This window comes from Bradysia coprophila, assembly GCF_014529535.1.
Source record: "Bradysia coprophila strain Holo2 chromosome X unlocalized genomic scaffold, BU_Bcop_v1 contig_38, whole genome shotgun sequence".
Classification (NCBI taxonomy): domain Eukaryota; kingdom Metazoa; phylum Arthropoda; class Insecta; order Diptera; family Sciaridae; genus Bradysia; species Bradysia coprophila.
Genome location: NW_023503327.1, coordinates 1,141,231 through 1,168,814, shown reverse-complemented (window position 1 = coordinate 1,168,814; position 27,584 = coordinate 1,141,231). Strand labels below are relative to the sequence as shown.

At 35.0% G+C, this 27,584-nt stretch overlaps 1 protein-coding gene across 1 annotated transcript; it reads left to right on the top strand.

Moving 5' to 3' along the window:
• Positions 1-27: 27 nt before the first annotated feature.
• On the top strand, positions 28-27,584 carry LOC119069634 (nose resistant to fluoxetine protein 6-like). Its single transcript, XM_037173740.1, has 12 exons — positions 28-550; positions 13,956-14,143; positions 24,505-24,677; positions 24,786-24,922; positions 25,068-25,222; positions 25,311-25,474; positions 26,049-26,217; positions 26,279-26,472; positions 26,541-26,666; positions 26,732-26,962; positions 27,035-27,258; positions 27,324-27,584. The coding sequence occupies exons 1-12, from the start codon at positions 271-273 to the stop codon at positions 27,386-27,388; spliced, it is 2,106 nt and encodes a 701-aa protein (XP_037029635.1). The 5' UTR covers positions 28-270; the 3' UTR covers positions 27,389-27,584.

The window sequence follows — 27,584 nt, the reverse complement described above, 5'->3', positions numbered from 1 at the left end:
ATTATTATTAATATACCAAACATATCAAAGTCAGTAACTAGTCGTAAGCGGAGGCGAGAACATACATTTTTATGAGAGAAAAAAAAGCGCGAGCCGATCGATTGTTCAATTCAAATAAATTCAAAAAATCGTTATTATTGGCGCGTTTTGTTGAACATAAATGATAAGAAGATAGGAAAAATTGGAAAAATCCGGAAAAATTGAAATTAAATTCCGTTTCAATTGGCACAACTAAATTTGCAAAAAAATAATTAAATTTTAGCAATTGAAATGAAAAGGAAAATTTACACAAATTGGTTAATATTTTGTGTGTCGGTGTGTGTGGCCGTTGCATCCGAAACTAATGAAAATCCAATAAATATTCAAAATGTAAAAAGAGAATTAGAATCAAATGAATCTAGAACTACGAATGAAGTGGTGCCAGTTCTGAGTGCAGCTGCAATGAATGTTCTAGATAATGGTATTAGAGCCGTTGGAAGTGCTGTGTGCTCAATAGATCTGAAATTATTGATGAATGGATTGACGACCCGTATGCCATGGGCTATTTCAAGTAAGAGCTTTTTTTTCTCACTCTCAATTTTTCTGCATTTTTCATTAAAAACACGTTTTTCTATTAAATATTTTTCGTAAATTGAAATCGATGATAGATTCCTCTGTCTTGTATGTGACTGTGACTACATCGCAGATATTTACTTCCAACTATTCGTAAATTGACTTTATGTGAAGAACCATGTTCACCCCATGGTCCAGCACAAAAAAAAATCTTTCAAAAATTTAAGACGTCAAACCGGACCAATTGTATAAAATGTTTCTATTTATCAATCCAATTGCTGCAAACAAATATTTATTTTGAAAACCAGTCCATGATGATGGCTTTTGCTTCAGTTTTTTTTGTTTATGATCTTTTTTTTTCTGTCTGTCGTTACTTATTTAATGTGATTGTTACGTGAACATTGAGCACGGTTTCAACATAGATGATTACAGAGAGTTCATAAAAAAATACAAAAATTATCGCAATCACATCACGTTTAGTGGAGCCTACCAAAAATCGTCTTTGTTGAGTTCTATTCTCCGATTAATTTTTGGTTGAAGTAAAACTTGTGATGAGTTTGTGTGGACGTCAAACAGCATCCATAAATTACTGTAGATTATGCTCTTCATTGAACATGGAAGGAAACCCGAACTGACGTAATTTACATAAGGGACTTACTGAAAAATTTACACGCACGGAATTTTGAAAACCGACACATTTTCTGTGTTTTACTCGAGTTTCTGATTTCTCCATATCCAAGTACATGCAAAATTCACAAAAAAAAAATTCCGAGAATGTAAATAAAATAATTCTTTTGTTTAACATTTTCACTAGGTCTCTTATGCACATTACGGCAGCGAGTTGAATGGGCTTTCTACACCAACATTGTTCATATTTATTTTCTTAGTTCGTCTTAGTTAGAGACTGAATGCTGGATTTTAACTTCGTATGAATTTTGTCTGTGTTTTCCGGTTAAGGAATCAATCACAAATTGTGAATATGTACGTTGGTTAGGGAGAAGCAGAAGGATGTCTGCCCTACAACGCATAAAAAATTTAGTGCAAAACATATACAAGATTTTGTAAGATTAAACCAATACCCTCTCTAGCAACCAAACTAGGAAAATTAAGGTGGTAAAACTGTACAGTGTATTCAGGGCCGGATTAGCATTTACAGCGCCCTGGGCAACGAGCCTTGCAGCGCCGCATGAAAAATTTATTAAAGAAATTGTTTCCTACATTGTCAACCAAATCAAATAAAATGTTTTCAACATTTCCTCAAGAATATTATTTTCTAAGTAATGTGTAGTTAGAAACGGCGAGCGAGGCGAGGTGGCAAGCTTATGATAACATATAACCATATATGAATGAGAGATATATGATATAACCAGAGTTTTCGTGATTAATTCGCAAAACTTTCCCACAAACAAAAATCAAGTAAAGTTATAAAAAGGTTTCGCTCGTATTTTTCGGGATTTTAAGTTTGAAGTTTGTAGAATGAATCCGAAACAATTTTTTCTTGAAATTCTTCTTGAAGAACAAATCAAATCAAACAAATTTATTTAGCAAATAGCTATTTTCAAATACAAAGTTCCATAATCACAGACATTGAAAAATGAACACTACAATTCAAATTTACATCACAATTCTATAGTTTCATTCAGGTGTTCTTTCAATTTACACTCGAATGTCCTCTCATTATTCTCACTTTTCACTTCCCTTGAAAGATCGTTAGAACATGAACGCGTTGTGAGGAAAAACCAAGAAAAAAACGTGAATTTTTGACACAATATTTGTGATACTGTTACAGTTTCATTATATTGCGAGATTTACTCTACTTGGTAAGGCAACGCACTGCTCCTAGCATGAACACTACTTTGACAAACGTCGAATTTGGAGGCTTTTGTGATTAGAGCTACCGCTTAAGATTGATTGTATTGTGTGTTTGAACTCACACAACTAAAACAAGACACCTATCTTCACGAAAGAAACGCAGTGCCTACTGTGACTTCATCAGCCTCCAAATATTTCTTATGTTCATGCTAGGAGCAGTGCGTTGGGTAAGGTCATGATTCGGAAAAAACGACTTGCGTTGAAGCAATTTCAAGGATCTAGGACTCGGGATCCCAAAAGTATTGAAGTTTAGGGCACTCTAGAATGATCCTTTGTCTTCACTCTGAAAGTGTTAGATCTTGAAATTCACGCCGTAAGTGTGCCGAAAATTTGAATTTTAAGTGAACGATTCGATGAAAAAGTGAACCAAAAAATACTTTTCAACGCTTCATTGTATGAAAATGACGCTACGTTAGAAAGACCTCCGCACTTTCCATTTTGAATTTCGACCGCACTTACGGCGTCAATTTAGGTAATTGGCCTTGGATTTCGACAAAAAAAAATCGCGAATATATGCCATGAACAATTTTTAATGGGCGGAAACGGATTTGTTCTGCAGCTTTTCCAGCTGCTTTATTTGTTCCAAACTCCCGTTGTCCGGCGATCATGAGCAGGTTTCAGCTCATGAGGAATTTACAAAATTTTCGAAAATTCCTAATGAGCTAAAAGCTTTCCATCATCCGACTATCACCAGCGGCTGACGAAAATGAAGCAGTGGAATGGTTATTGAAAATTATTTATAGTGTCTTCAGCCAGAAGCCTCAAAGTTCAACTTTTCTAAAGCAGGACCATCATAAAAACGCTTTAAATAACCAAATACGAACAGCCTTGGGTTAGTCGATGTGCGTGTATTATTCAAAAATATCAAGTTAGATGTATATATGCATTTCTTGTAGCTCACATTTACCCCAAGAATGTAATGTACAGACGCAAGCGAAGCGAGCTCGAATTTTTTTTAATCGACGTTGATTTGTGCATGACTTATGTTGAACGTGAAATGATTACATTGTCGAGAAAATTTAATTTCTAAGCGCCCCTATTTTCCCAGCGCCCTGGGCCGGGCCCACTTTGCCCATGGGTTAATCCGGCTCTGAGTGTATTCTGTCATAGAAAATTTTGTACTTTTAACTATAATTTAAATGAAGTAAGAGCAGCGATGTCCTCTTTTGGGTTGATACTATTAAGTCTACTATTACCGTTTCGGTGTTCGAAAATGAATAATTTGTTGTTCTGACGTCTTTTTTTGTGAGTTGCTCAGTCATTTTGGTGTGCAAAAATGAAATGAGGTTTAAAATTTATCTTTTTCGCGTGACGTCGATTTTGCTTTGAAAAAGAGCACGGCAACTCTATTACAAATAAGAGTCAGTGTCACATTTGTCAAAATAAGGTGGTATTTTGACTGCGTCAAAACGAAGTTTGGTTGCTAGAGAGGGTATTGATTAAACGTATGAAATTCTCTCACAAAATCATGTATCCCTTTTGCACTAAGTTTTTATGCGTAGGTAGTGGGGCAGATTTGTCGGTATGACATGTGGGAGAAGAGGGTTTGAAAACTCGTACTTTGGTAATGGCCTTAGATTTTCTATGAGACTCGGTTGGATCTGTCGCTTACGTAAAATTGATGTACAAACCAACACCGACATATTCCTAACAAATCAATTCCAATTAAGTTCCATTTTTGAAAAAGTTCACTTTTATGATGCGGGGACAAAAAAAAATATTTTCACTTTTGCGATTTTGTATATGGGATTCTGCGGGTGCAAAGTTGTTCGAAATGCTTTCGAAATTCGAATTGGAACTAAGTTGTCGATAAAAGGTTAATTTTCGATTTGTATAGAGCTTCTTTCGACGTTTTGACAGTGGTTTTTTTTGTGAATTTTAATTCGAAAAATTCTGAAAAAATTGAATTTTTCGGAACTTTTTCAGAATTTTTAGAATTCAAATTTCCGAAAATAAGTTGTGCCTTTCGTGGTTGTCGTTAACGGAAACGTTACATGTTTGGTGGAAAATGTTATTTTATAAGTTAGTTGTGAGTTATCCACTAGAAGACTGTTGACAAATTTATTGTAACAAAAAAAAATATTTTTTTCGAGTTCTATGCAGAGCCCATTTTTGCAATTCTTAATTCCGAAAAATTCTGACAAAGTTCCGAAAAACTTTCGATTTTTCTCTCGGATTTTTATTTTAGATTTATTCGTAATTCCCAGAATTTTCAAAAAAAAAAATCCCAAAAATAGGTCCTGGTTCTAATGCAACCAAAAAAATTCAGTAAAAGTTCCCAAATTTGATCAAAGAAGCGGTTGATTAAAAATTATTCGAAATTATTCCAAAATTCCTTATTGCTAAGTGGACTGCGCACGACATATTTTATTGATCGAATCGTTAAACGAGAGAGACAGATAAAAAACCTGAACCTAATTATGATATAATTAAATACTCTAACAACAATTCCAACTAAATTATTTCAATTTATTGTATAAGCATTTTTTTAGCCATATTATTACTCACATCAATGTCGGCGAATGTTGTCAATAAGGTTAATAAAATTTCAAGTGCAACTTGTTACACTTGCGAATTTAACTTGTTTATTAACATGGATTGATGTTATACATTTAGAGTGTGGTCAGACTCTATTTAGAACGTACTTCATTTCAGACATATGTTTATGTTTACAAGAAAAAGTAAACAGAATATAGCCTAGACCATCGATCCTTTCACTTATTCACCGACATCGGCATGATAATGGCTTGCATAATATCTTTTTACTTTTACTTTTTTTTATCGCATCGCAACAATACATTCACTGAATTACTTTTCTCGTAATAAAATCAATGAGTTGCAGTGTAGATACCTTCATGTGTACAACATTATGAATTGCATGCATGCAAACAACATTCATCGCTGTGTAAAAGGATCATTGAAAGTTGTAATCTTCTCATTGTTTTCAACAATTTGGTGATCGAACCTTGCAACAGAATTTATTTTGATCAAAAATTTTGATTTACAGAAAAGGTTTAATTTAGTTTTTGGCCTTGTTTTCAGGTTTTTTTTTTAATCGTACAAAATACTTTTGATAAGGTCGAAATTTGATGTCTCTATTCCATTTGCATAAATTGTTGTTTCAAAATTTTACATATTCATCAGATCAAATCAACGTTGGAGATCTTCAGATATTTCCAATGTAAACATTCGTCCCGATTAATATTTAATTATTTAATCAGTCGATCAGCAAGGACTCAATTCTTTTCCCTTTTGCAATTTTTTTTTTATGTTTTTACTGTGGCCGATCAAATGCACATTTCTCTCTATATATCACGAGGGAACATTGTTAAATAATGTCATCTAAACTGACCATTAAATTCAACGTTAATCAGACGTCCAAAGTGTTGATTTTCATGCATGCAAAGCAAGAAAGGTTCTATTGTCTCTTGGAAAATAAAAGAAGAAAATAAAAGCTTAATTCAACGGAAATAAGAAATCGACCTACGTTTCAAAAAGAAAACAGAAAACAATTAAGGATACAATTACTGTCGCATAAAAAGCAGACTCTTGACTTGTTGCTATTTCTATCTGTTTACAACACTACAGGTTTTACTAGTTTGAATTTTTTATGCGAACTAATCGTTGACGTCATTTTGTTGACAAAAAAAACTGGATTTTTCTTTATTATCAATCAACCCATATCAACCCATTAAATTAACATGTTCATCGTGGTAGTCCGGTAAAAAATATCATGATTTTCCCAAGTAACTGTGACTCAATAAGTGAAGAAAAATCTTAAAGCGATAAATGAAAACGTGTTGTTCATCAAAAGCTAATTATCAGAGACTCAAGAGTATTCAGTCTCGAAATTCTAACAGAAATATGAATCAGTTAAAAACACTCAAAAGAGTAAAAGTGACGCAAGTCCCTGAGCATACTTCCAAAACAACTGATATCGCTGGATGTGACGCATTCTGCGCTTGTACGCAAAAACTGTAACAGGAAAAATTTGACCAAAGAAATTCTAGAAACAAAATTTTACCAATAAAAATTTTGCGTCACAAAGTGGCAGATGATTCGGACGTATTAGGACGTATTCTTGCCTATTTTAAAAAATTTCTTAAAATTACTTTCCTCAACATTGAAATTTTGAAAAATTTAAAAAAAATTTGAAAAATTTAAAAAAAATTGAAAAATTTTGAAAAAATGTGAAAAAAATTGAAAATTTTAAAAAATTTTGAAAAATTTAAAAAATTTTGAAAAATTTTAAAAATTTTGAAAAATTTTAAAATTCTAAATTTAGGAAAAAAAATTGAGGCGAGCAGAGCTTACCAAAAGCGAACAAATTTGTTCTACCATACCCATCCACACACACACACACTTAAAAGTGCTCTTATATGGGGCTTATATGGGAACTTCGAGGAGCCCTAGCTCCGAAACGAGGCCGGTTCCCCCCAAATTTTTTTTTCTGGAATGTCTTAGAATGACGACTAGAATCTACTCCCAAAATTTCAACAAAATCTAAAGAAGACTTTAGAAGATAGGAAACACGGACGGACAGACGGACGGACGGACTAACCTAGTAACGTAGGATTTTTTCATTTCGTTTAAAGTACTGAAATTGACCAAAATGTATGGAAATGGGTCTTCTTGGAAGATTTTTTGCGTGGCCAAATTTTAAGCTGCAAGAACGTGTGATAGCTCGTTGAACTCGTACGGACGCCTATTTTTTTTAGTGGTAATTTTGAGTCATTTGTATTTAGTAGTTAACACTAGTATAACTGAAGAGTTGAATTGTGGAACTTTAATATTTGCTGCAGTCTACGACAAAATTTTTTTTTTGAAATTTTTTCTAGTATTAGGACTTGCGTCACGGGCGCTATGCTAACGCGCGCCCATGATCGGATGCGGGTTTCAGGGGTTATTTACTTAGAATGAAATTCTCCAGTTCAGAGTACAAGGCCTCATCCTTAAATGACGTCCACGCTCTTTCAATGTTTTCGTCCCTCTCTCCCCTTCCACCATCCACTATTTTCCAATGTCCCTTTTCTTTGGAATTCTCATGAAAAATTCGGTGTTTCTATAGACTGATTAGGATATAACGATGATTATCATTGCTGTACAGCGGCAACAGTATAAACAGTTCTGATTGTTAGTGTGGATCAGCTGAAAACAGCTGAAGCAATTTCATGCTGAAATTTCACTGCCTCTGACTCTAGCTTAACAAGTTAACAAGCCCTGAACAAAGGAGAATATTCTGTTCTATCCAGGTTATGAATTACCTTACCTTAGGAAAGAACTCATCAAGGAACGAACATTCTTTCACTAAGTTTAATACAGACAAGTTAGACTTTGAGGTACATTTCTTATGATAACATGATTTATTTGGTAGTCAATGTTGTTTTTTTAACCAGATGTCATTTTGAAAACAAATTTTTGGTGGAATACTGACTTTTGAAAGAGGGAAACAAACTTCGGAGAATTTTTTCGAAAGTGGTTTTGGCTTCTAGGGTTGAACACCTTTCTAAGCACATATAAAAAAGTCCACTGGAAAATGCGTCCGATTTCGGTAGGCTGTTTTTCAAAAGAAAGATTTTTTCTGAACGAGCCTAAAAGTATTTATCAACTTGTTAAACTTGCGATGGTTGTAAATTTGTACCATCTGCAAAATTGTTAAGAATTTTTCGGAATTACACCTAATATAAGCTCTGACGGAACTTACGTGTTTTTTTTAGCATGGCACTTTTAAACGGGTATTTATGACATGACGTGAGTACCTGTATCTGTATCATGTATCATTAATGTGTAATACGAAAATCATAGAAAATTTGAGTCCGAGTTATGGAATGAATGCATTGAAAGAATTAAAATAGCTCTGTTAAGCAGATACAGTTTTTATATCGTATATACCACAAAACAAGTTTTCGTTTAATAATATGTCTCATTCGGCGTATGTTATAATAAATTCTGCGTTGTTTCATAGGTCTGTTTTTTCGCTACTCAACATTTTTCCTATTAGTCGAATGGATCGAAACATAAATTTGGTCAAGGATGAGTTTATCACAACACTACATGTTGTTGCGCAATATCCAGTAGCTCATTATGATAATTCTACTAATAGGAGTGAACTCATTTTTTTCTTCGTTTTTTTTCCATCAAAAGTTCAAACATTTTTTTGACTGAATAAAAATCGATAAATCGTAACACTTTTACGGTCACTCATCTCGATTTACAATCCGTATTTTAGCAGAACGGTGATAAAGGCAATTAAGATGCGCTATACAATTCATTTAATTTTTTCGACTCATGAATAAAAAGAGAGTCTAGCGTCCGTCTGTGGTATAACACGTCAACATAGAAATTATCATAAAATACCATTTAATGCCAGTCCCATATGGAAAATTCTTGTTACACGTACATATGCCCCCCTTGGAAACTGTTCATTACTTGTAGGGATATTTATTTGACAGTGTTTTGATGTAATGGCCATTACCTTCCTAGGCTAGGCATGGGCGATAATGATAATGATTATCGATAAATATCGATTATCGATAATTATCGACTTTTTTTATCGAAAATTATCAAAAAAATATCGATAATCGATAATTATTGATATTTTGATAATTATCAAGATATTGATAATTTACTTATCGATATTTCGGTTCGAAAATCCGATATTTATCGATATATTTCGATATATCGGTATATTATCATGAATTTTCAGATAAATATCAAAATATCGATATTTTGATAATTATCGATAAATATTAAAATATCGATAACGATATGATTAATCGATTATCGATAATTTCTTTCGATTGATATTATCGATAATTTTGAACGTCTCCCATCCCTATTCCTAGCTATTTAACAGCCATTCCCTGCATGATAGTCATCTAAAAAATTTGGTCCTAATTCTGCAATACAGAAGCGAAAATCATTTTTGTTGTTGACTACGACTCGGATATGCAAACTCTACCCTTGCCAAAATAATAGCCTCCAAACCTCGTTGCTTAAACACACTTGTGAGTTCGGCTCGTATCACAAATTGATTTCTCATGTAATGAATTACTTCCACCGCTTCCAATGTAATCAACTGTTAGATACCGTGTGATACCACTGAATTTCGGCATTTGCAACATTCAAACAGGACTGGTACAAATAATCAAAAATTTGCAGCAATAAAATTTGTTCTAAGTGGTCCAGCGTCTCGTACTACTATTTTTGTGTTAATGTGCGTCCGAAATTATATCAACACACAGAAAAAAATGTAAATATAATTACTTGAATGATGAATGGTATATCGACAATGTTTACACTGTTTTGTTGTGACTCGGTGAGAGAGTTTAACAATATAATTATTAGATATGCGAACGTCTGAAGAACAGGTGAAATATATAAAAACAAAATTGTGAAGAGAAAAAAAAACTGAGTTCCACTGTTAGGTAATTCAAAAGGCTGGTTGTTATAGATTTCGTTAAAGATTACGTGCTCATATTAAACGAGTGTATGAATGTAAAAATGTGAGATTTTGATTCATTTGGTAAATTGTTTGTTCGGTTTAAGTAACAAACACAACATCAGTGGTCCATTCTCGGCAAATTTATATTTTGCTATTTTTCCAATACATTTTTGTTTCAATATTGTTGTGTAGTAAACACACGACTGCAATCTGTAATTATTTCGCAACGGTAATAGTTCGCGTAGACATTACCAGCCAATTTTTTTTTTTGGTATTGCCATTGTTATATCACCAGAGAAAAAAGTTATTGACGAATTGAGTTTGTTTTATAGTCGAACACTTAAATTTTTATATAATTTCAAATATTTACCATTAGGCTGATATACTCTAGATGAGACGGGTGCGCCGGATAATATATTTTTACGGCAGTGTTATATTACGGTTCGACTTTTCCATGGACATATTCATTGTGCCTGGTAATTTTCGCTTCATCTATCATTTGTTGCAGACACATTCGACGCCCTGAACCAATCAGATCTGTAGCGTCTTTTTCTTGACCATTGTTAAGCAATATTTTTGGGGTTTAAATTGACCTTTACCCTCGATCATATTCTCCTGAACCATGGTCCAATTGGTCTCTATGACGATACGGCACTGGTTGCAGAGCGCGTCGTCATTGTCATATTTACAATTTCCGTCGATATTGCCAAAATCGTTTAGTTCATAATGTTTCGCTTTATATGAAGCCCTAGAGGGCCCTGATTCTAGACCAGCTATTGACTTATGTCACGTTATCGTTAAACAAATGTCACAAACTTTTGATGAAACTATTTTTTTCAGCATTTCTGCGCACTGGTCTATTTAGTTATAGGTTCCACATTTTGCTGGGTTTTTGTGCGGTTTATTAACACCATTTTGGGAAATATTCTCAACTCATCATGGAAGAAATGCTCCTAATTAATTTCTGTGACGGAAAAGAAGCTGTGATGACAAGGCAAAAGTCACTTGTTTAAATATGGAAAAAATTAGCAAGATTATTGTGTGAATAGAAAAATACTGTGGAAATTTTGAATGAATTTGTTATTTAGCACTCATTTTATGTCGATTAAGATGACTATTCTGAGAAATATGTCCAATTCTTTCTGTACGTATCTTCAGTGATAGACAAATATTTAAAAAAAAAATGAGAAGTTGTTAGGAAAGACCTGATTTTTCTTCTTCTAAATATGTAGAGAGAAAATCTATCATGTCTCCTATCTGTGACCACAGACTGTTAACATTAGAGCGATAATACCGAAGGCCAGTTAATTATAACTTGCCTTCACATACGCGTCATTGAATATTTTCATATTAATTTTAATACGTACCTCAAGGACAGTAAAGACAAGTGGTCCGACCTCAATTTCTTTCTTTCTCCTTTCTCACCATAACAGTCTACTGTTGAAGCCTAAGATGTTACAAAGGATGTATCTTCATCTTGCCTCATTTAATTCAATCCAAAGAATTTATTGACTTGCAGTACCCAGTATCCCAAACCCGATTTGATACGAAAATAAAATATGAAATGTAGAGTGCAGGAGGAAATTGTTTTTTTTTTTAATATTATTGATTTATCTTGAAATTTGTCGTTTTTTAACAATGTTTTGACCGCTCTCTCCTTGTCCGTCATACCACCGTCATCGTCAAGGTAACCGTTCCCATATTAATTTTTTTTTTTAATTCAAAAGTGTTGTGTGGTAAACAAATTCAAATTCTTCGCGCTAATTTGCCCACCAATTCTCACACTATCAAACATTTCGTATTTCATGTTGGAGACACATTATTTACGTAATTTTGTTCGTAATCCACGCCATTAGTCGTATAAATCTATACATCAGATAGAGCTTTTTTCTCCTTTGTTACGATCTGTCAGTTTTTCTATTTTGCGATTTAGTATGGAAATGAAAACTAAAATTGAGATATCTTTGCTGTTTTAAGCGGTTTTTCACATTTTTTTGGACCAAAATGTTTTAAAGCGTGTTTGGAATCGATTGACATTAACAAAATAATAAAATAGAAAGAAATATTTTCACACAATCGGTTAATGCCAATCGATTCCAAACACATTTTAAAACATTTTGGTCTATCTATCTATCTATCTATCTATCTAAGGTCATCTTACTTCAGGAAAATCTGAGAAATCAAGAAGATATAATTTCGCCATTTTTCTTGAAGTTTCTTGAAGTTGTAATTTTTACAACAAAAAATGTCAAAAGTAGTGTGAGTTAGTATCTTAAATAAGCCAAAACATTTGTGTCCCCATTTCGGTTACGTAAATCCTGTCCAAGTTTGCCTATGTTTATGCAATCAAGGGGAGAAAAAAGGAAATTCCAACAATAGCGAAAGTTCGCTCGAGTTGGAATTTCCTATGTCTACCTTGTTTAATCAGAGCGTGCAGTGAATAACTGTTTTCATATCCACGAAACAAACACATCAATTTGCTTAAGCATTTTTCTAAACTGAAACAACGTTGCAAAGAGAAATATTTGTTTGTTCACTCGGGAAATTTTCGATTTCTCCCCGAGGTGAACACAACGTTTTTTTCATGCTTGTGCGAAAATCGACATTTTTGTCAACTTTCAAGAAAATAAAATATTTTTTGGTATTCAGCCATTTAAGGTGAGAAAATGACCCAATATGGCTGAATCAGCCATTTTAGGGTAGAAACTGATTTTTGTCTCACCTAAAATGCCGTCTCTCAGAATGACATCAAAACGCCATTTTCACAACGTTTCATAGTGGACAAAATAAGGATTTTCGTATCGCAAACATGAAAAAGTCTTGTTCGCCCCATAATAGAAACTAGAGTTGCGAAAACAAAAATTTTGTCACGTGAATTGTCACCAGAGAGAGCGCCAACAAAACGCCATCTTTTCACCGCATTTGAGTGGAGAAAATAAGGTTGTTCACGCCGCAAGGATGAAAAGCACTTTTCATTTCTCTTCTCAACGCTATGATAATAATTGTCATGTTTTGATTCACCATTGATTTTTAGAGCTAATATTGTTACATTATACAATCGGCTCTGCAGCTGAATTTATGAAGAAAACGAAGAAATTGAAAATAAAATGTGCAGAATGATTTGTTCGCTCTTAACGAACGAATAGTACCTACATTGCATATCAAATGGAACAAATTGGGCTTCTTGTGTGAAGGGTCAGAATAATCACACCAGAAACTGTTTAAAACTTTCACCTCAGTTTGCTTAAAAACGCGAGGTAAAGTTTATCAGTCAAGCGGAAAATTAAGCTTTACCTCGCGGTGTGAGTAAAATCATAAACAAAAAATAAAAATTGAATAAATTTTCGGTAAACTCCATTAATTTTATGTAAAAAAACCACTTGTTGTTGCATGTCGTTGCTCGTAAAGCCTTATTAATTGCACTTGTTGTGAAAACAGTGTGTACAACAGTGGTAAATTAGATACAGAACACCTGCATATATTTTCATTAGTTTGAGAATGCATTTTGCTATCCAATTCAACGTTCAATAGGGGTACACCTATGCCTATGCATGCATGATGGAGTGTTTGTTTTTTCACTGTGACGGCAAGGATAAAGTTTAAATTATTTGACATTCTATCGTTTCTTAGTAAAATGTCGTCATGGAGGTCCGATTAAAATTAAAAATTTATCAGGCAGTGCGGCAGTGCCCAATATTATTTCCCAAAATTTTAACTAAAAACTCACCAAAGGTGATTTTTTTGGTGAATTTCAGTGAAATAATTCACAATATTAGAACCTGATATCGGGAGTAAACCGGTTCAAATCAAGACGCAGGTACTTTCAGGTCAAGTTCAGATGAGTCTGACACCAATTCCGAGGATTAAAACTGCGGAGAATAAATGTCTGAAATAGAAAACTTTTGCAAAATACATCCAGTCCAATGCATATATGTCTTACAAGAACAATGATTTACCCCCCACTGGTCATGGCTACCATGTGTGGTTGCATTAAAGGCTATTCAACTTTTACAAAGAAAAAAACCCATCAAACAAACTGTTAATTAAGTAAATTCAATCAAGTTTATAATTGATTTTCATGTTCCAGTGTATGATTCGTCGGTTAAAGCACCGTCTGGCATAGAACTCGGATCGATCTATCAATTTGGCAGCTTTGACGAATGCATGGGTATAACGACAAATGAAGAAAATCTCAATATCAAACCGAAATATTGCTTAGCCGATGTGACATTAGACGGTTATAGCGTACGCTCGGACGCAAGGCGAGATTTCAAGGTTGGTTTTTTCTTAAGGTTTTTTTTTCTCACTTGTCATCGATTTTTGTTTTGTTTTTTTTTTATCGATTTGACTTAGCCGAGAAAGGATGGCTGTAAAATCGAGCGATTTTACGAGCATAAATCTTTTAATTTTTTTTTTGTTACTTAAAATTTAGAATTTTAATTCTTGTGCGACTGGCGCGAAATTCATTAATTTTCCGAACCGATTTAGAATGCAAACTGAATACCTCCTCAGAAAAATCATAAATCATTAACGAAGTGCATAGAGAAGTGTATATATGACCATGAGTCGAAAAAAAAAATTTTTCCTTTTACTTAATCAATTTACGCACACCATCAATGTATAGCGATCGCAGGTCGCATTCTTAATATGTTTGATTAGGCCGTGAAACCTGAGAGATAGTGGCAGTGTTGAGCTGAATGAATTAGTATGTTGTGTGTGGACGGCGTTCGGTATGAGCAGAGAATAGATTTATTCAAGATTAAAAAAAAGAATAAAAATTCTGCCTAGTTCAACGTGCAGTAAATAGCCGGTGCGTGAGAATTTATTTCCCCGAATTTATTATATCAACGTCGAACAACAAGCATTACACGCGATAATGTGCATGGAATAGCAAACAGACGTTAAGAAGAAGCTAATGAGATAAACAAACAGAATTTCTTGATGAATAAAAAACAAATTGTTGCTGTCCAATGCCGCTAAGTGATTATGACGAATTTTCTGTCAATTATTGCAAGTCATTTTCTCTGTTTTTTTCGGATATCTAACACCTTTACGCTCGAGATTGGGTGACTAAATTTTTTATTTTGAGGAAGTCAATTCCATCGTACGCTAAAACACTTACCTCATATCGTAATTTGGGCTTCAAAAATTGTCTGAAACTCATCGCCAAAAATAGATTTCGACACTTTTTTTGATAAACTTAAACAGGCGATTTCAAGGTAAACACCTGTCTCGTCCGTTTGTTGAACAACTGAATTTTAAGCAAGTCTATAGTCAGAGATTTGACCGATACGAGTGAGAAGAGTTTCACATTTTTAAATATGATCGTCATCCCTAAAACATCTATTCACGAGACAATCATCCATCGGAAGCACGGCAGAGCAAAAAAAACTTTACTCTGTCGTGATCGGAAGTGTAGGAAATTGTATTCTTTTCAAGAGAAGTGAAATGGGGAAGGATTTACATTAGACTGGTCGATTTGAAATAGATGAAAGTCGACTAGAATAATCAACAAGAAGCATACCTGATCTCCAAATTAAATGTGAATTGAAAGAAGTGACATAGGTCTTCTATTGGGCGCAAGATGAACAATTCAAAAATTATTTATCGATTTTTGTGAACAATTCAGAAGAAATGGTAATCGAAGTTTGAAAAGAGAATCTGTCAAATTTTACATAACCGGAGTGGCTCGAAAAAGAACCATCGGGGGCTGCATACAATTGATTTTAAAAATCCCAAAAATCATGTCCGGAGCGATAGCGGAGGACTTGACGCAGTCTAACTTCCAAAAAAAGAACGAAGAAATTTTTTTGAGACGCGGCAACTATATATAGGCGAGAATTTAAGTTTCAGTCCTTTGGCCTGTATCACCACAAATCCTATTTTATCTTATTCGCGCTTCAAATACGAGCAAAACGAGCTATCACTCGACTATGTAACTTTAAAATTGCCGGAGATACATCGTTTTGAAGTTGGTCATTTTGATAGAAAATGCACCAAATTAACGGTTTCCAAACAATCAAAATCTTTCAACTTATTTACTCTGTATGTTTCTATCTATCTGTCTATCTGTCTATCTGTCTATCTATCGACGGTCGATCTCGGAAACTAGTCAGCCAATCTCCATGAAATTTTGCAGGAACCTCAGGGTGGGCATAAAAATGAAAATGTGATACGCCATTACCCCAGGAAAAACCAGAATTTTGTTTTATTGGCCTCGAAGTGGTTTCTGAGTGTGGTTTTCGAGGGTCGGGAACGCGTTTTCGGCTGTAGCTTAGCTGTATTGAAACCTACAGAGGCGTGCGACCCATCAAATGAAAGGTATTCGTAACACGATTCGAACAAAAAAAAATTAAAAAAATCGGGGCAGATTCGTTTGAGCTAGAGTGATTAGAGTGACCAAATTTTGAGCTACTCGAGCGTAGGATGAAAGGACTAATATTTTTTTGGGGTATGAGAGATAGAGAATTACTTTCTTCGGCAAAGTCTCAGAGTTTTACGAGTAGAACAGAGGGGCATATGTGAAAAATGTCGAAAGTTGGAAATGGGTGGGTCAATTATGTTTTTAGAGGTATTTCTTGAATGGTGGCAGATAGAGAGTTACTTTCTTCGGCAAAGTCTCAGAGTTTTACGAGTAGAAAAGAAGGGCATTTGTGAAAAATGTCGAAAGTTGGAAATGGGTGGGTCAATTGGGGTTTTAGAGATATTTCTTGAATGGTGGCAGATTTTCGTCAAATTTCGAATTTCGTCAAATTTTCGATTTTCGTCAAATTTGCGATTTTCGTCAAATTTTCGATTTTCGTCAAATTTTCGAATTTCGTCTAATTTCGTCAAATTTTCTAATTTCGTCAAATTTTCGAATTTTGTCAAATTTTCGATTTTCGTCAAATTTTTGATTTTCGTCAAATTTTCGATTTTCGTCAAATTTCGAATTTCGTCAAATTTTCGAATTTCGTCAAATTTTCGAATTTCGTCAAATTTTCGAATTTCGTCAAATTTTCGAAATTCGTGAAATTTTCAAATTTCGCCAAATTTCCGAATTTCTGTTATAAAAAGCAGTGTTCTAAAACTTCTAAAACGACTGATATCCCAACAAAAATCTCTTCGAGAAAAGTGTGACGCAGTCTTTGAAATACAATTTCTAAAATGAATGATATCGCTAGAGTTGACGCTTTCAGCTTCGTTACGCAAAAATTAAATTTTACACCCAATTAGTTCAAACAAGCTGGCTTAGTTTTTCTCATCATCTGCCAAATAATTTTTACCAAAAAAAAAAATTGACTGGAAACAACCAAAATTTTACCAAAAAAATCTGCGTCGCAAAGTGGCAAATGTTCAGCAAGAAAATTTATCATTCATTTTAGAAATTGTACTTCAAAGACTGCGTCACACTTTTCTCGAAGAGATCTTTGTTGGGATTAAGAATTTTCATACAAAGGCTCGTGTAACTGGAGAAATTTTTGTAAGAAAAGTGCATGTTTTCTGTTTTTGATTACCTCACACTAGCCACACAAGCTTCGAAGAATTTTTTTGAAAGTGGTTTTGGATTCTAGGATGGAATACCTTTCTGGGCGCATATGAAAAATTCCAATAGAAAATGCGTCCGATTTCGGTCTTCTGTTTTTCAGAAGAATCCCTCTGTGCCACCTTCAGAGAAATATTTTTTAACGTTTTAAGCGGTTTTTTGATACTAATTAAGGCGAACAATTGATACCGTCACCATTAATTATGTTTATTATTGGTTTCGCAGAAAAAATTCCGTTAATCATAATTAGCGTGTAACGATCGATACTTTCAAAGTCTTCTGATCTCATCAATCTTAGATTGAGTAATGTGGTTGTTATGCATCATAAGACGCTGTCTGAAATCGTTTTGGGTTCCTTTCTTTTTCCAAAATCAAAATTCGAAAAACGTTTTTACTTAAGTACAGACAGGCGTACGAGTGCATGTAAACCAATTACAAAAGCTGGTACACAATCTGAATAAATTACTGATTTAACACACGTATCTCTGACGTGCACAGTTGTACGACAATTATTCAAAAACTAATTACAATCTGTGAGAAAATTAACAGAAAATCAGAATTTTTTTTTTCGTGAAAAATAAAGAAAATTTAATGATCTGTCGGTGTATTACCCAGATGTAAATGTAAGACAATGCGATTCAATATGCAAATGATATTCACATTGTACAAATCAGGGCCAATTTTCGAGAGAATTCGAAGAATATTCATCTTAGTCAGTATTCGTTCTACGTTCTAATTAGTCGAATCCGTTTGATTCCTTGATCGTAACTTCTTTTTTCTTTCACATTCACTTCATTAGTCACATAACTGTGCATTTATCCGTCACAACAGTCATAAATTCACGTCGATTTATTTGTGTAAACACAACAACAAATCATTTAATTTGTTTAAATAATTACAACGACATTACCTTACCTCCTTAACAGCACTTTATTTCGTGAGGCACAAGCCATCAATTTACAGTTTCATACTTGCATTTCGGACGATGAAAGAGTCTGTATGAAAAAAAAAAATCGCGAAATTCATGCAAAGAGTATTTTGTTAACAAAATATTTAAGATATGAGAAGCGATTATATATAACGTCGACAGAGGAGACCCGTACGATGAATTCTTATAGTAATCGTTAAATTGTAGCACATTGATTAAATTATCAATGTAAATTCCTTATTTGATGGACTAGTCTCTTACGTGGTGCCGGTTCTTAGTTTGTGCCACCGAGAATTGAAATACGACTCTTTTCAACATTCATTTTAGTGTTGTAAAGTGACTTATTTCAGCACCCGTTTGATGTGATATTACAACACTCAAAGCAGTGTTGAAATGGAATTTGTATGAGTTGTTACAGCATTCGTTTGAGAAAATGCAAAGCAATGTGATCGATCAAATTTGAAGAGTGATTGTTTACAATGAAAATTATGATTTTTTGTGCTCTTGTCTATTTCAATTCTCGGTTGGCACAAAGCATGATGTGTTACACGTATTGTAATGAGATTTTTTCAGCACACGACCCAATTTTCCTTACTCGCTCCGCTCGTAAACTTGGGTCTAGTCAATACTTGTAACACAACATACTATTTCCATTCTCTGCCAAATTCTCTGTCGACCCAATTTGATCGCTCAGTGACACTCATCATTTAATTTTCTCGCAAGGCTCTGAGAGGGGAGTAATTGTAGATTGGGATGACAACAAAAAATGTGTTTCCAAGAAGAAAATTCCAAACTACAGTGAGAGGCATGAATTTGCTTCAGCTGATTTTCAGCTGATCTACAGATACAATCAAAACTGTTAATACGGTTGCTACACGCACGCGCGTGGTAGTAGTAAAACTGTAGAAGGACGTGTAAACCGTTTTGATTGACAGTTGTTTTGTGGATCAGCTCATAAACAGCTGATGGAAATTCCTGTTTAAATTTTTACTGCCTCTATTCCTTGCCTCATAATTCCTTTCATCCTTCTCTTGTTGAATGTATTGGATTGAAGAGAGAGAACATTTTTTTTTTAATTGAGAGTTTGGAATTATTCCGCACAGAATAGATCAGAATCTTCTACCTTTGAAGAGTTTTTAGACCCGTACGAAGTACTGGGGTCTTATAGGTTTACGCATACGTTTGTAACACGTCGAATTGGACTCCCTGAGTAAGGGGAAACCTATTGTGGTTGTCTAGAGAAGCCAAATCCGCGAAAAAAAAAGTCCGTCTGTCCGTCTGTCCGTCTGTCCGTCTGCACGATAACTTGAGTAAAACGCATCCGATTTTGAAAATTCTTTTTTTTCCCGTTTGGTAATGTCAAAAGACAGGCTAAGTTCGAAGATGAGTGATTTTGGATCGACCCTTCCCGAGCTGTGGCCCAATAAGTGCTTTACGGTTTTTCGAAGATATCTCCGGACATTTAAACGTTAAACTTGTAAGTGGTAAGTCAAATAAAAGGTATTTACAATACCGATCGACAAAAAAGAAGTTTATGGAAATCGGATGACCGCCTCGTGAGTTAGACCCCTTGGTGTGGAACAGGCACAGGGCGGCAAGCAGTTTTTGCTTGTAGGTCGGCCACATTTGAACATATTTCGTCTGTTTTAGCTTTATTAGATAGGTATTGACCGTACCAATCAGGGAAATTTGAGCTCTTGGAGTGAGCTCTTATCTGGCTACTCGGAAGTACAGTGAACGTGGTGTATTTTGACAATATCTCGAGTAAATTTTGACCGAATTTCATGAATTTTTTTTTGTTTGAAAGGTATTAACGAATGTAAAGCGTCGGTACTATTTCCGGTCTCCTAACAAAATGGCTGCCGGCGGCCATATTGGATTTTAGTAAAATAGAAATATCTTGGGAAAAATGATACTTAGAGAGTTTCTGTTAACATGGAAATAATTTGTTATGTGTGTGGGGTTTCAGGGATTCCATATACGGACATCTATATATACCTATATACAGCTATATTGAGCTATATACAGGCATATAGAGCTATATAATAGCATATTCTTCTGTGAAATGTTTATTTATAGTGAAATATAGTTAAATATAGCGGTATACAGCTGTTTAAATAGGAATTTATGAAATTTGACTTCGTACGGGGCTGTCTATATTGCCTCCGGCAATTTAATTGTATATGATAACAAGGCAAGGAGTGGATAATGTAAGTGATTTAAAAGGAAGAATAGTTTTTCAGCAGAGAAGAAAATGAAGTAAGAGAAATGAAGAGTTTCACATTAAAGGCTTTTGATACGAATAGGTGTTTCGTACGGGTCGGCGTTAGCTATGTTTTTGTTTTCAATTTTATTGAAAATTTTGAAGAAATTTTTTTATCGATAATTTCGGGAATTTTTAAGAATTGAATTTTAGAATTTTGAATTTTTGAATATTCTCGAAAAATCTTTATTTGGAATTTTCAAGAATCAATTGTCGTGAAATTGAAAAGAGGGACTGGCTGAAACTTTCTTAAGATCAGAAAAGTGAAATTTGACATGTTTTCTAATTTTGGAGTTGTTGTAGTTTGTAATTAATTCCACCACGAGAACTTCGTTGAACAAAAAAACCTAGATTCTTATTTTCTCGTAACAAGAAAGAAAAACTAAAATAAAAAGTGCTTCGTACGAGCCTGAAAAGTGAAATGAATTCGCAATTAAAACCGTCATCTTAGCTCATTTACTGTCACTATAACTTTCTGACGTCCAGCGCATTTATTATTCTAAAATGAAATCAACAAATATCCGCATATGAAGTAGAAACTATTAAAATTCTGAACACAAAAATATATTTCAACGTACATACGGTACGGTATGCGTCATTTCGTTACAATAATTGTAAAATCAAAGAAAAACAAGAATAAAACTGCTGACTACAACACAAATTACTAGAAGTGAGCCGGTGACGTAAATATAGCCTCTCGCATACGAAGCGGTTACTTAATTAATTATTTATATTTGAGTTTCCTACGTAATGTAGTATCGCTCATGGTAGCAAGTCACAATACCGTTGACTAAGAATCTTGTTATCACACATTAAGCGATAATCGTCGGTACAAATAACAATGGAAAATTTGAATTGAATTTAACAATTAACGCAATATTGAACATACGTTTTCTCTAACGGAAAATCTATCGAAGCGTGGCCAAAGTAAAGGTCTCCCAAGTAGGTAGTTAAATGAATTGTTCTCATAGTATAATTTATACGAGGCTGGACATGTAGCACATTCCTATGTTAGTCCATATACGAGCCAGATACGAGTTCAATAAACGACTGTGGCGTGTCCAAATGAAACAAAAAATTCATTCAACAAAGAACTGTTTTCTGATTCTTAACTCAAAATTTTCTGATCCAAAATTTGTACGAACAATTAGCATCGTATTTTTTGCGAGTTTCTGGGATGATTGAGCAGTTTTTGTTGAAGGAGGTAGTGACGACTTTTTGCGAGTTTCCTTCTATTTAAACAACGGACTTCAAGTAAAAGTGGTACTGAAACTTGACAGTGGGGATAAAATTTCATACAAAAAGTACTCTATTTAACAGCTGTCATAAATAGCATTTGCTTGAAGTGCGTTGATTTAAAACGAAAAGTCAGGACTGGCAGAACAATTTCTAATTGTCATTCTACGAACAAATTTCCCGATGAAATTTCAATGTTGCTTATCAAAGACAGCTTTCTCAATTACTTCCCGGATAATTATTGAAATTTCGTTATTCAATTGTCATCTTGTCCGCCGTTAATTAGAATCATACCAACCGTTTCCTGTCTCTCAGTAAGAGTTTCATTAAACTATTGTATTGATGGATATCTTCACAGGGACTGCACTGTGTTTTAAGTAAATAGCTGTAATTAAGACAAAGGCTGTCCAGCTTTCATAAGCGGTGAGATTTTTTGAGCTTTACATTTCTACTGCAGATGGATCTGTATCACTTTGACAAACATTTTTTCAAAAATTTTTTAATTTTCTTCGAATCATAGAAATTTGAGAAAAATTTGGAAAATTTTGGAAAATCTAGAAAATCCAGACAAGTTTTTCTCGAATTTTCGTGATTTCGAGAAAATTCACGAAAATTGAAAAAACAAACAGGAAAATTCGATGAAATTAAAAGAAATTTTCTCAAAGATAGTGATCTGCAAGAACTTAAGTGTAATAGACCACTAATCTGATGGGTGTGTACTCGATCAGGTTATCCTATTATATAGTCGCCTACCCGGAACATTTATTGTCCCACCGCAATTATGAGTTTTTGCACAACAAATGTTCAAAGATTTTTAGCCCCGTACGAAGTACTGGGGGCTTTTAAGATTAATATGCCGTTTGTAACATGTTGAATTGGAAGCAGACGATAAGGGCAAAGCATTTGTCTATGTTCATAGATAACGAATCTGCAATAAAAAAAATGTCCGTCCGTCCGTCTGTGACCCCTCTAGCTTGAGCAAATCACAACCTTTTTTCAAAATTCTTTTTTTCCCCGATTGGTATCGACAAAAGTAAGGTCAAGTTCGAAAATGGGCATGGTAGGGTGAGCCCTTCCAGAGCTAGGGCCCTATAGGTGTTTTTCAGTCTTTCGACGATATCTACCGAAATACGCACGCAATAGCTGCTTGTGATATATCAAATGAAAGGTATTGACGAGTAGAACAAAATTGCTGAACATTGTTTTTGGGTAAGATGCAACGCGGGCTTGTTGGGAGGGCTCAAAGGTCGTTACTCGGCCCTAAGTGTTTTTTGCACATAAATCGAGTAAATCTCATCCGATTTTGCTAGTTTCTGTTTCATTTGATAGATAATTGAATGCCGAATAGAATGATGGCAAAAAAAGTTTCAAATTTGGGCCCTTGGACTAAGGCCGCTACTCGGCCCTAAGTGTTTTTTGCACATAAATCGAGTAAATCTCATCCGATTTTGTTAGTTTTTGTTTCGTTTGAAAGATAATTGAATGCCGAATAGAATGATGGCAAAAAAAGTTTCAAATTTGGGCCCTTGGACTAAGGCCGCTACTCGGCCCTAAGTGTTTTTTGCACATAAATCGAGTAAATCTCATCCGATTTTGCTAGTTTTTGTTTCATTTGAGAGATAATTGAATGCCGAATAGAATGATGGCAAAAAAAGTTTCAAATTTGGGCCCTTGGACTAAGGCCGCTACTCGGCCCTAAGTGTTTTTTTGCACATAAATCGAGCAAATCTCATTCGATTTTGCTAGTTTTTGTTTCATTTGAGAGATAATTGAATGCCGAATAGAATGATGGCAAAAAAAGTTTCAAATTTGGTCCCTTGGACTAAGGCCGCTACTCGGCCCTAAGTGTTTTTTTGCACATAAATCGAGCAAATCTCATTCGATTTTGCTAGTTTTTGTTTCATTTGAGAGATAATTGAATTTCGAAAAAAACGTGGCGAAAAAAGTTTCAAATTTGGTCCCTTGGACTAAGACCGCTACTCGGCCCTAAGTGTTTTTTGCACATAAATCGAGTAAATGTCATCCGATTTTGCTAGTTTTTGTTTCATTTGAGAGATAATTGAATACCCAATGGAAAGTTGGCAAAAGATTTTGGGTTTCTAAAATAATGTCGTAAATTGTTGGTTTTATTTGAGAGGTACTTCGTACGGGCTTTCGTAATTGCGCTATACGCAATTTTAAAAATGAACACTTTCAGTAAATTTGACCATGCCCAACTTGACTTGCATTTTGGTAACAGACGCACTAGAGGGTTGTAGACGTATTAGGGTTCCGGGGGTATTACGACTATGGACGTATTATATTTACGGACGAAATAGGATTACGGGTCGTACGGGGCTAAGTCGCAGCAAACGCTCCGACTGTTCTGATGCCTTGTTTTTGTAGTGAAATGAGTGTGTACCGTGTAACAAAGCAAAAGTAATGCAATGTAATGTAATATATGGATGTAAAGCACGTACCGCCTTGATACGGCTCGTTCATTTGCATTATTATTGCAAAAGAAAAAAAAACTAATAAACTTCCGTCAACACAACTCGTTAGCGTATTGTGAACAGTAGAAAAATCACATTCATCGTCAAATTACTTCTGCTAATATTTGCATTAATTTTTACGAGAATTATTCCACTATAATAGCCATGCTAATCAAAGTATAATAATTTTGTTTGTTTATAAATTGCGAACAGATTTTGAATAGCACTACCGTCCGTTGGGGCATTTGTATGCCGGCATCATGCTCATCAAACGATATAGCCGAGTTCCTTATTACATCGACGGGTCATTCATCGGTCAGTGTGAACGATGCTATGTGCCACACTGACACACGAGCGCATTTATCCACAGGGGAAATAATTTACGGGTAAGGGTATTCATCCAGTATGAATCAGAATGAAAAAGTTCTGTCGAAAAAATAATGAAAACTCCACCGCACACTCACCACAATTGACCGAGAAATTTCACATTTCAGTTGTGTTATCACCGCATTCGTATCGACGATATTGTTATGCACAATTTACCATCTGTACATTCACTGTCAAGCGTCTAAAATGAAAAATCGCCCGAAAACAGGTGTCGAGATGTTGGTGCTATCTTTTTCATTAATCGGTAAGTGCGACATCGCGAAGAGATCCACATGCCTTTGAGTATGTGATAATATTATGTTCAAGTAACGATCGGTTGGTAACACGATAGTCTGCACGTTTTATATTAATTTAAATATTCTTCGTTCTTGTCTATTCAATTCGTTTAGAAAATCTGCAGAAATTGGTGAAAGGCAGCAAGGATGACCTTGGTCTGAGTGCAATAAATGGAATCAAGGCCATCAGTATGATACTAATAATTGCTGGTCACGCATTGGTATTTATGATTGGCGGACCAGTTTTGAATTCCGATTTTTATGCCAAAGTAAATGCCGCTCAGCGGAGATATGAAATGATGTTGATGTGTGTTCTCGTTCACTATTTTCGGTTCTTTTCTTTTTTGATTGTCACAGGAAATCAAATTGGTGCAAAATGCATTTTTAGTGAATTCACCACTGCTGGTGGATTCATTTTTGTTGCTGAGTGGGTTCCTATTTGCCCGATTGCTGCTGCTAGAATTGGACAAGCGCGGTGGAAAGGTTAACTTTCTTCTACTGTACATATTTCGGTATATTAGGTAAGTTCGGTCGATTTTGAGTCTAGAGAATGTTTTGCTGCTTTTGAGAGAGAATAGCGAGATACGGAAAGCGAAGGGAAGTTGAATCTTTTTCTATTTCTTGATAAGAAGCCACAATAACGAGGGCCTACGATAAAAGTGATTTTTCCCAGCTTGGAGAATTTTTTGAGTTTCGTCTCGTTTTCTTTTCGAAAACTGTATTTTAAGACGACGAACAGATCAATTCACTCATTTAACGTAATAAGATTTTTCCAAGGATTAGTCAGCTGCAAATTGGGGATCAACCTATTTGGTTAGTGGAATTCGTGAGTATGGCGATTTCGTAGACTTGTGACATAAAATATATGGAAGAAATGTCAAAAGTTCACGAAATGGCTATAATTACGAACTTTACGAACCATAACGGCTTACCCCTATTGTATCTTGCAGTCTTGGCTTACCCCTATTGTAACTCGGTAGTCTTCTTACCTTTTTCTATGCAAAATTGAAAGTTCACCTGAAAAACCGCAGTCCCCGTATACAATACTCGCAATCGAAATGTACGCTCCGAAATTGAAAAATTATCTCACTATAGACTGACACCAGCTTACCTGGCTGTAATTGCTCTTTACGCAACTTGGTTACCAAAACTGGGTTCCGGTCCACTATGGGACAGTCGTATGTTATTGGAACAGGAGAGATGCCAGTCGTCGTGGTGGCTTAACTTACTGTACATTAACAACTACTTTGGAACCGACAACATTGTATGTTGATAAATGAAATGAACAGAAAAAAAAACAAATTCTTCACTGCCCCATTTTACAGTGCATGTTCCAATCGTGGTACCTGGCAGCGGATACACAACTTTTCATTCTGGCACCGTTGGTGCTTTATCCGATGTGGAAATATCGTAAATTTGGATACAGTCTCCTAACGACCCTGACTTTCGTATCGATTTTGATTCCTCTAGTTGTTACATACACAAACGACTATGATCCGTCGTTGTTGCCATATGCTGAGTGAGTATTGCTATTCGATTCGGGTGCACGACATCGATCGATTGCCAAATATTTTCTTTCCAACATAGCGAGGTAGCTGACATATCCCTGAACCATTTCTTCGTCAATGTTTACATCAAAACGCACATGCGAGCAACGGCTTACATTTTCGGCTTAGTTACCGGTGCTCTCGTACATCATATTCAGCACAACAAGTAACATAAATTTCGCATTTTCAATGTTGAAAATCGATGCTGAGAAGAGTCTGTTGCAATTCCAGAATTTTACTTCCCCGATTCATCGTATACATCGGCTGGCTAACAGCAATAACCGTTGGCGTAGCGTCCATGTTCTCCGTTGTAATATTCTTCGATCGTACACCGTACACCCGACTGGGAAAATCAATGTACGCCGCACTTCATCGGCTCGGTTGGAGTCTCTCAACCAGTTGGATCATATTGGCATGCGTTTTAGATGCTGCTGGTCCGTTGAAAACGATTTTAACGTCCAGGTAAACGGCGATCTGAATTCGGAAACTGATTTTCGCAATTTTCTAATGTCTCCTCGTAAAATCGATCTCTAGGGTGCTCATACCACTCAGTCGATTGACATACTGTGCATATTTGATGAATGGTTTGGTGGAACTGTATCAAGCCGGTACGATCCGGACACCGAAGTATATGAGCACATTCGTTCTCTTGGGTGACACGCTATCGCACGTCATGATAACGTTTATTGGAGCGTTGATTCTGTGCCTGTTTTTTGAGTCGCCTATTCATGGTATCGAAAAGATACTGTTGAGGAGAGGTAAGTGCCGTTTCTCTAGACATCCGTTGCCCATTCCACTGAACTGTTTTCTCAATTTGTTTCAGAGCAAAAGCAACGAAAAACTGACCTTAGCAATAGTTCAAGTTCCAGTACGTTTGAATCTGCTTAAAACTTTAGAGTTACTTGTAATGTGCTAGCCCTAATACTGTGTAGAATTTTAAGCTCGTGTTTTTTTGTACATAATTTACTTTTTTTTACTATTTTGTTTTTGTGATGTGTAGCGTGTGTGGTTCACACCTGTGAACATAAAGCGTCAACTGTGAGTAGTAGACTACTTTAAATAAAGAATTATTTAAGAACAAAAA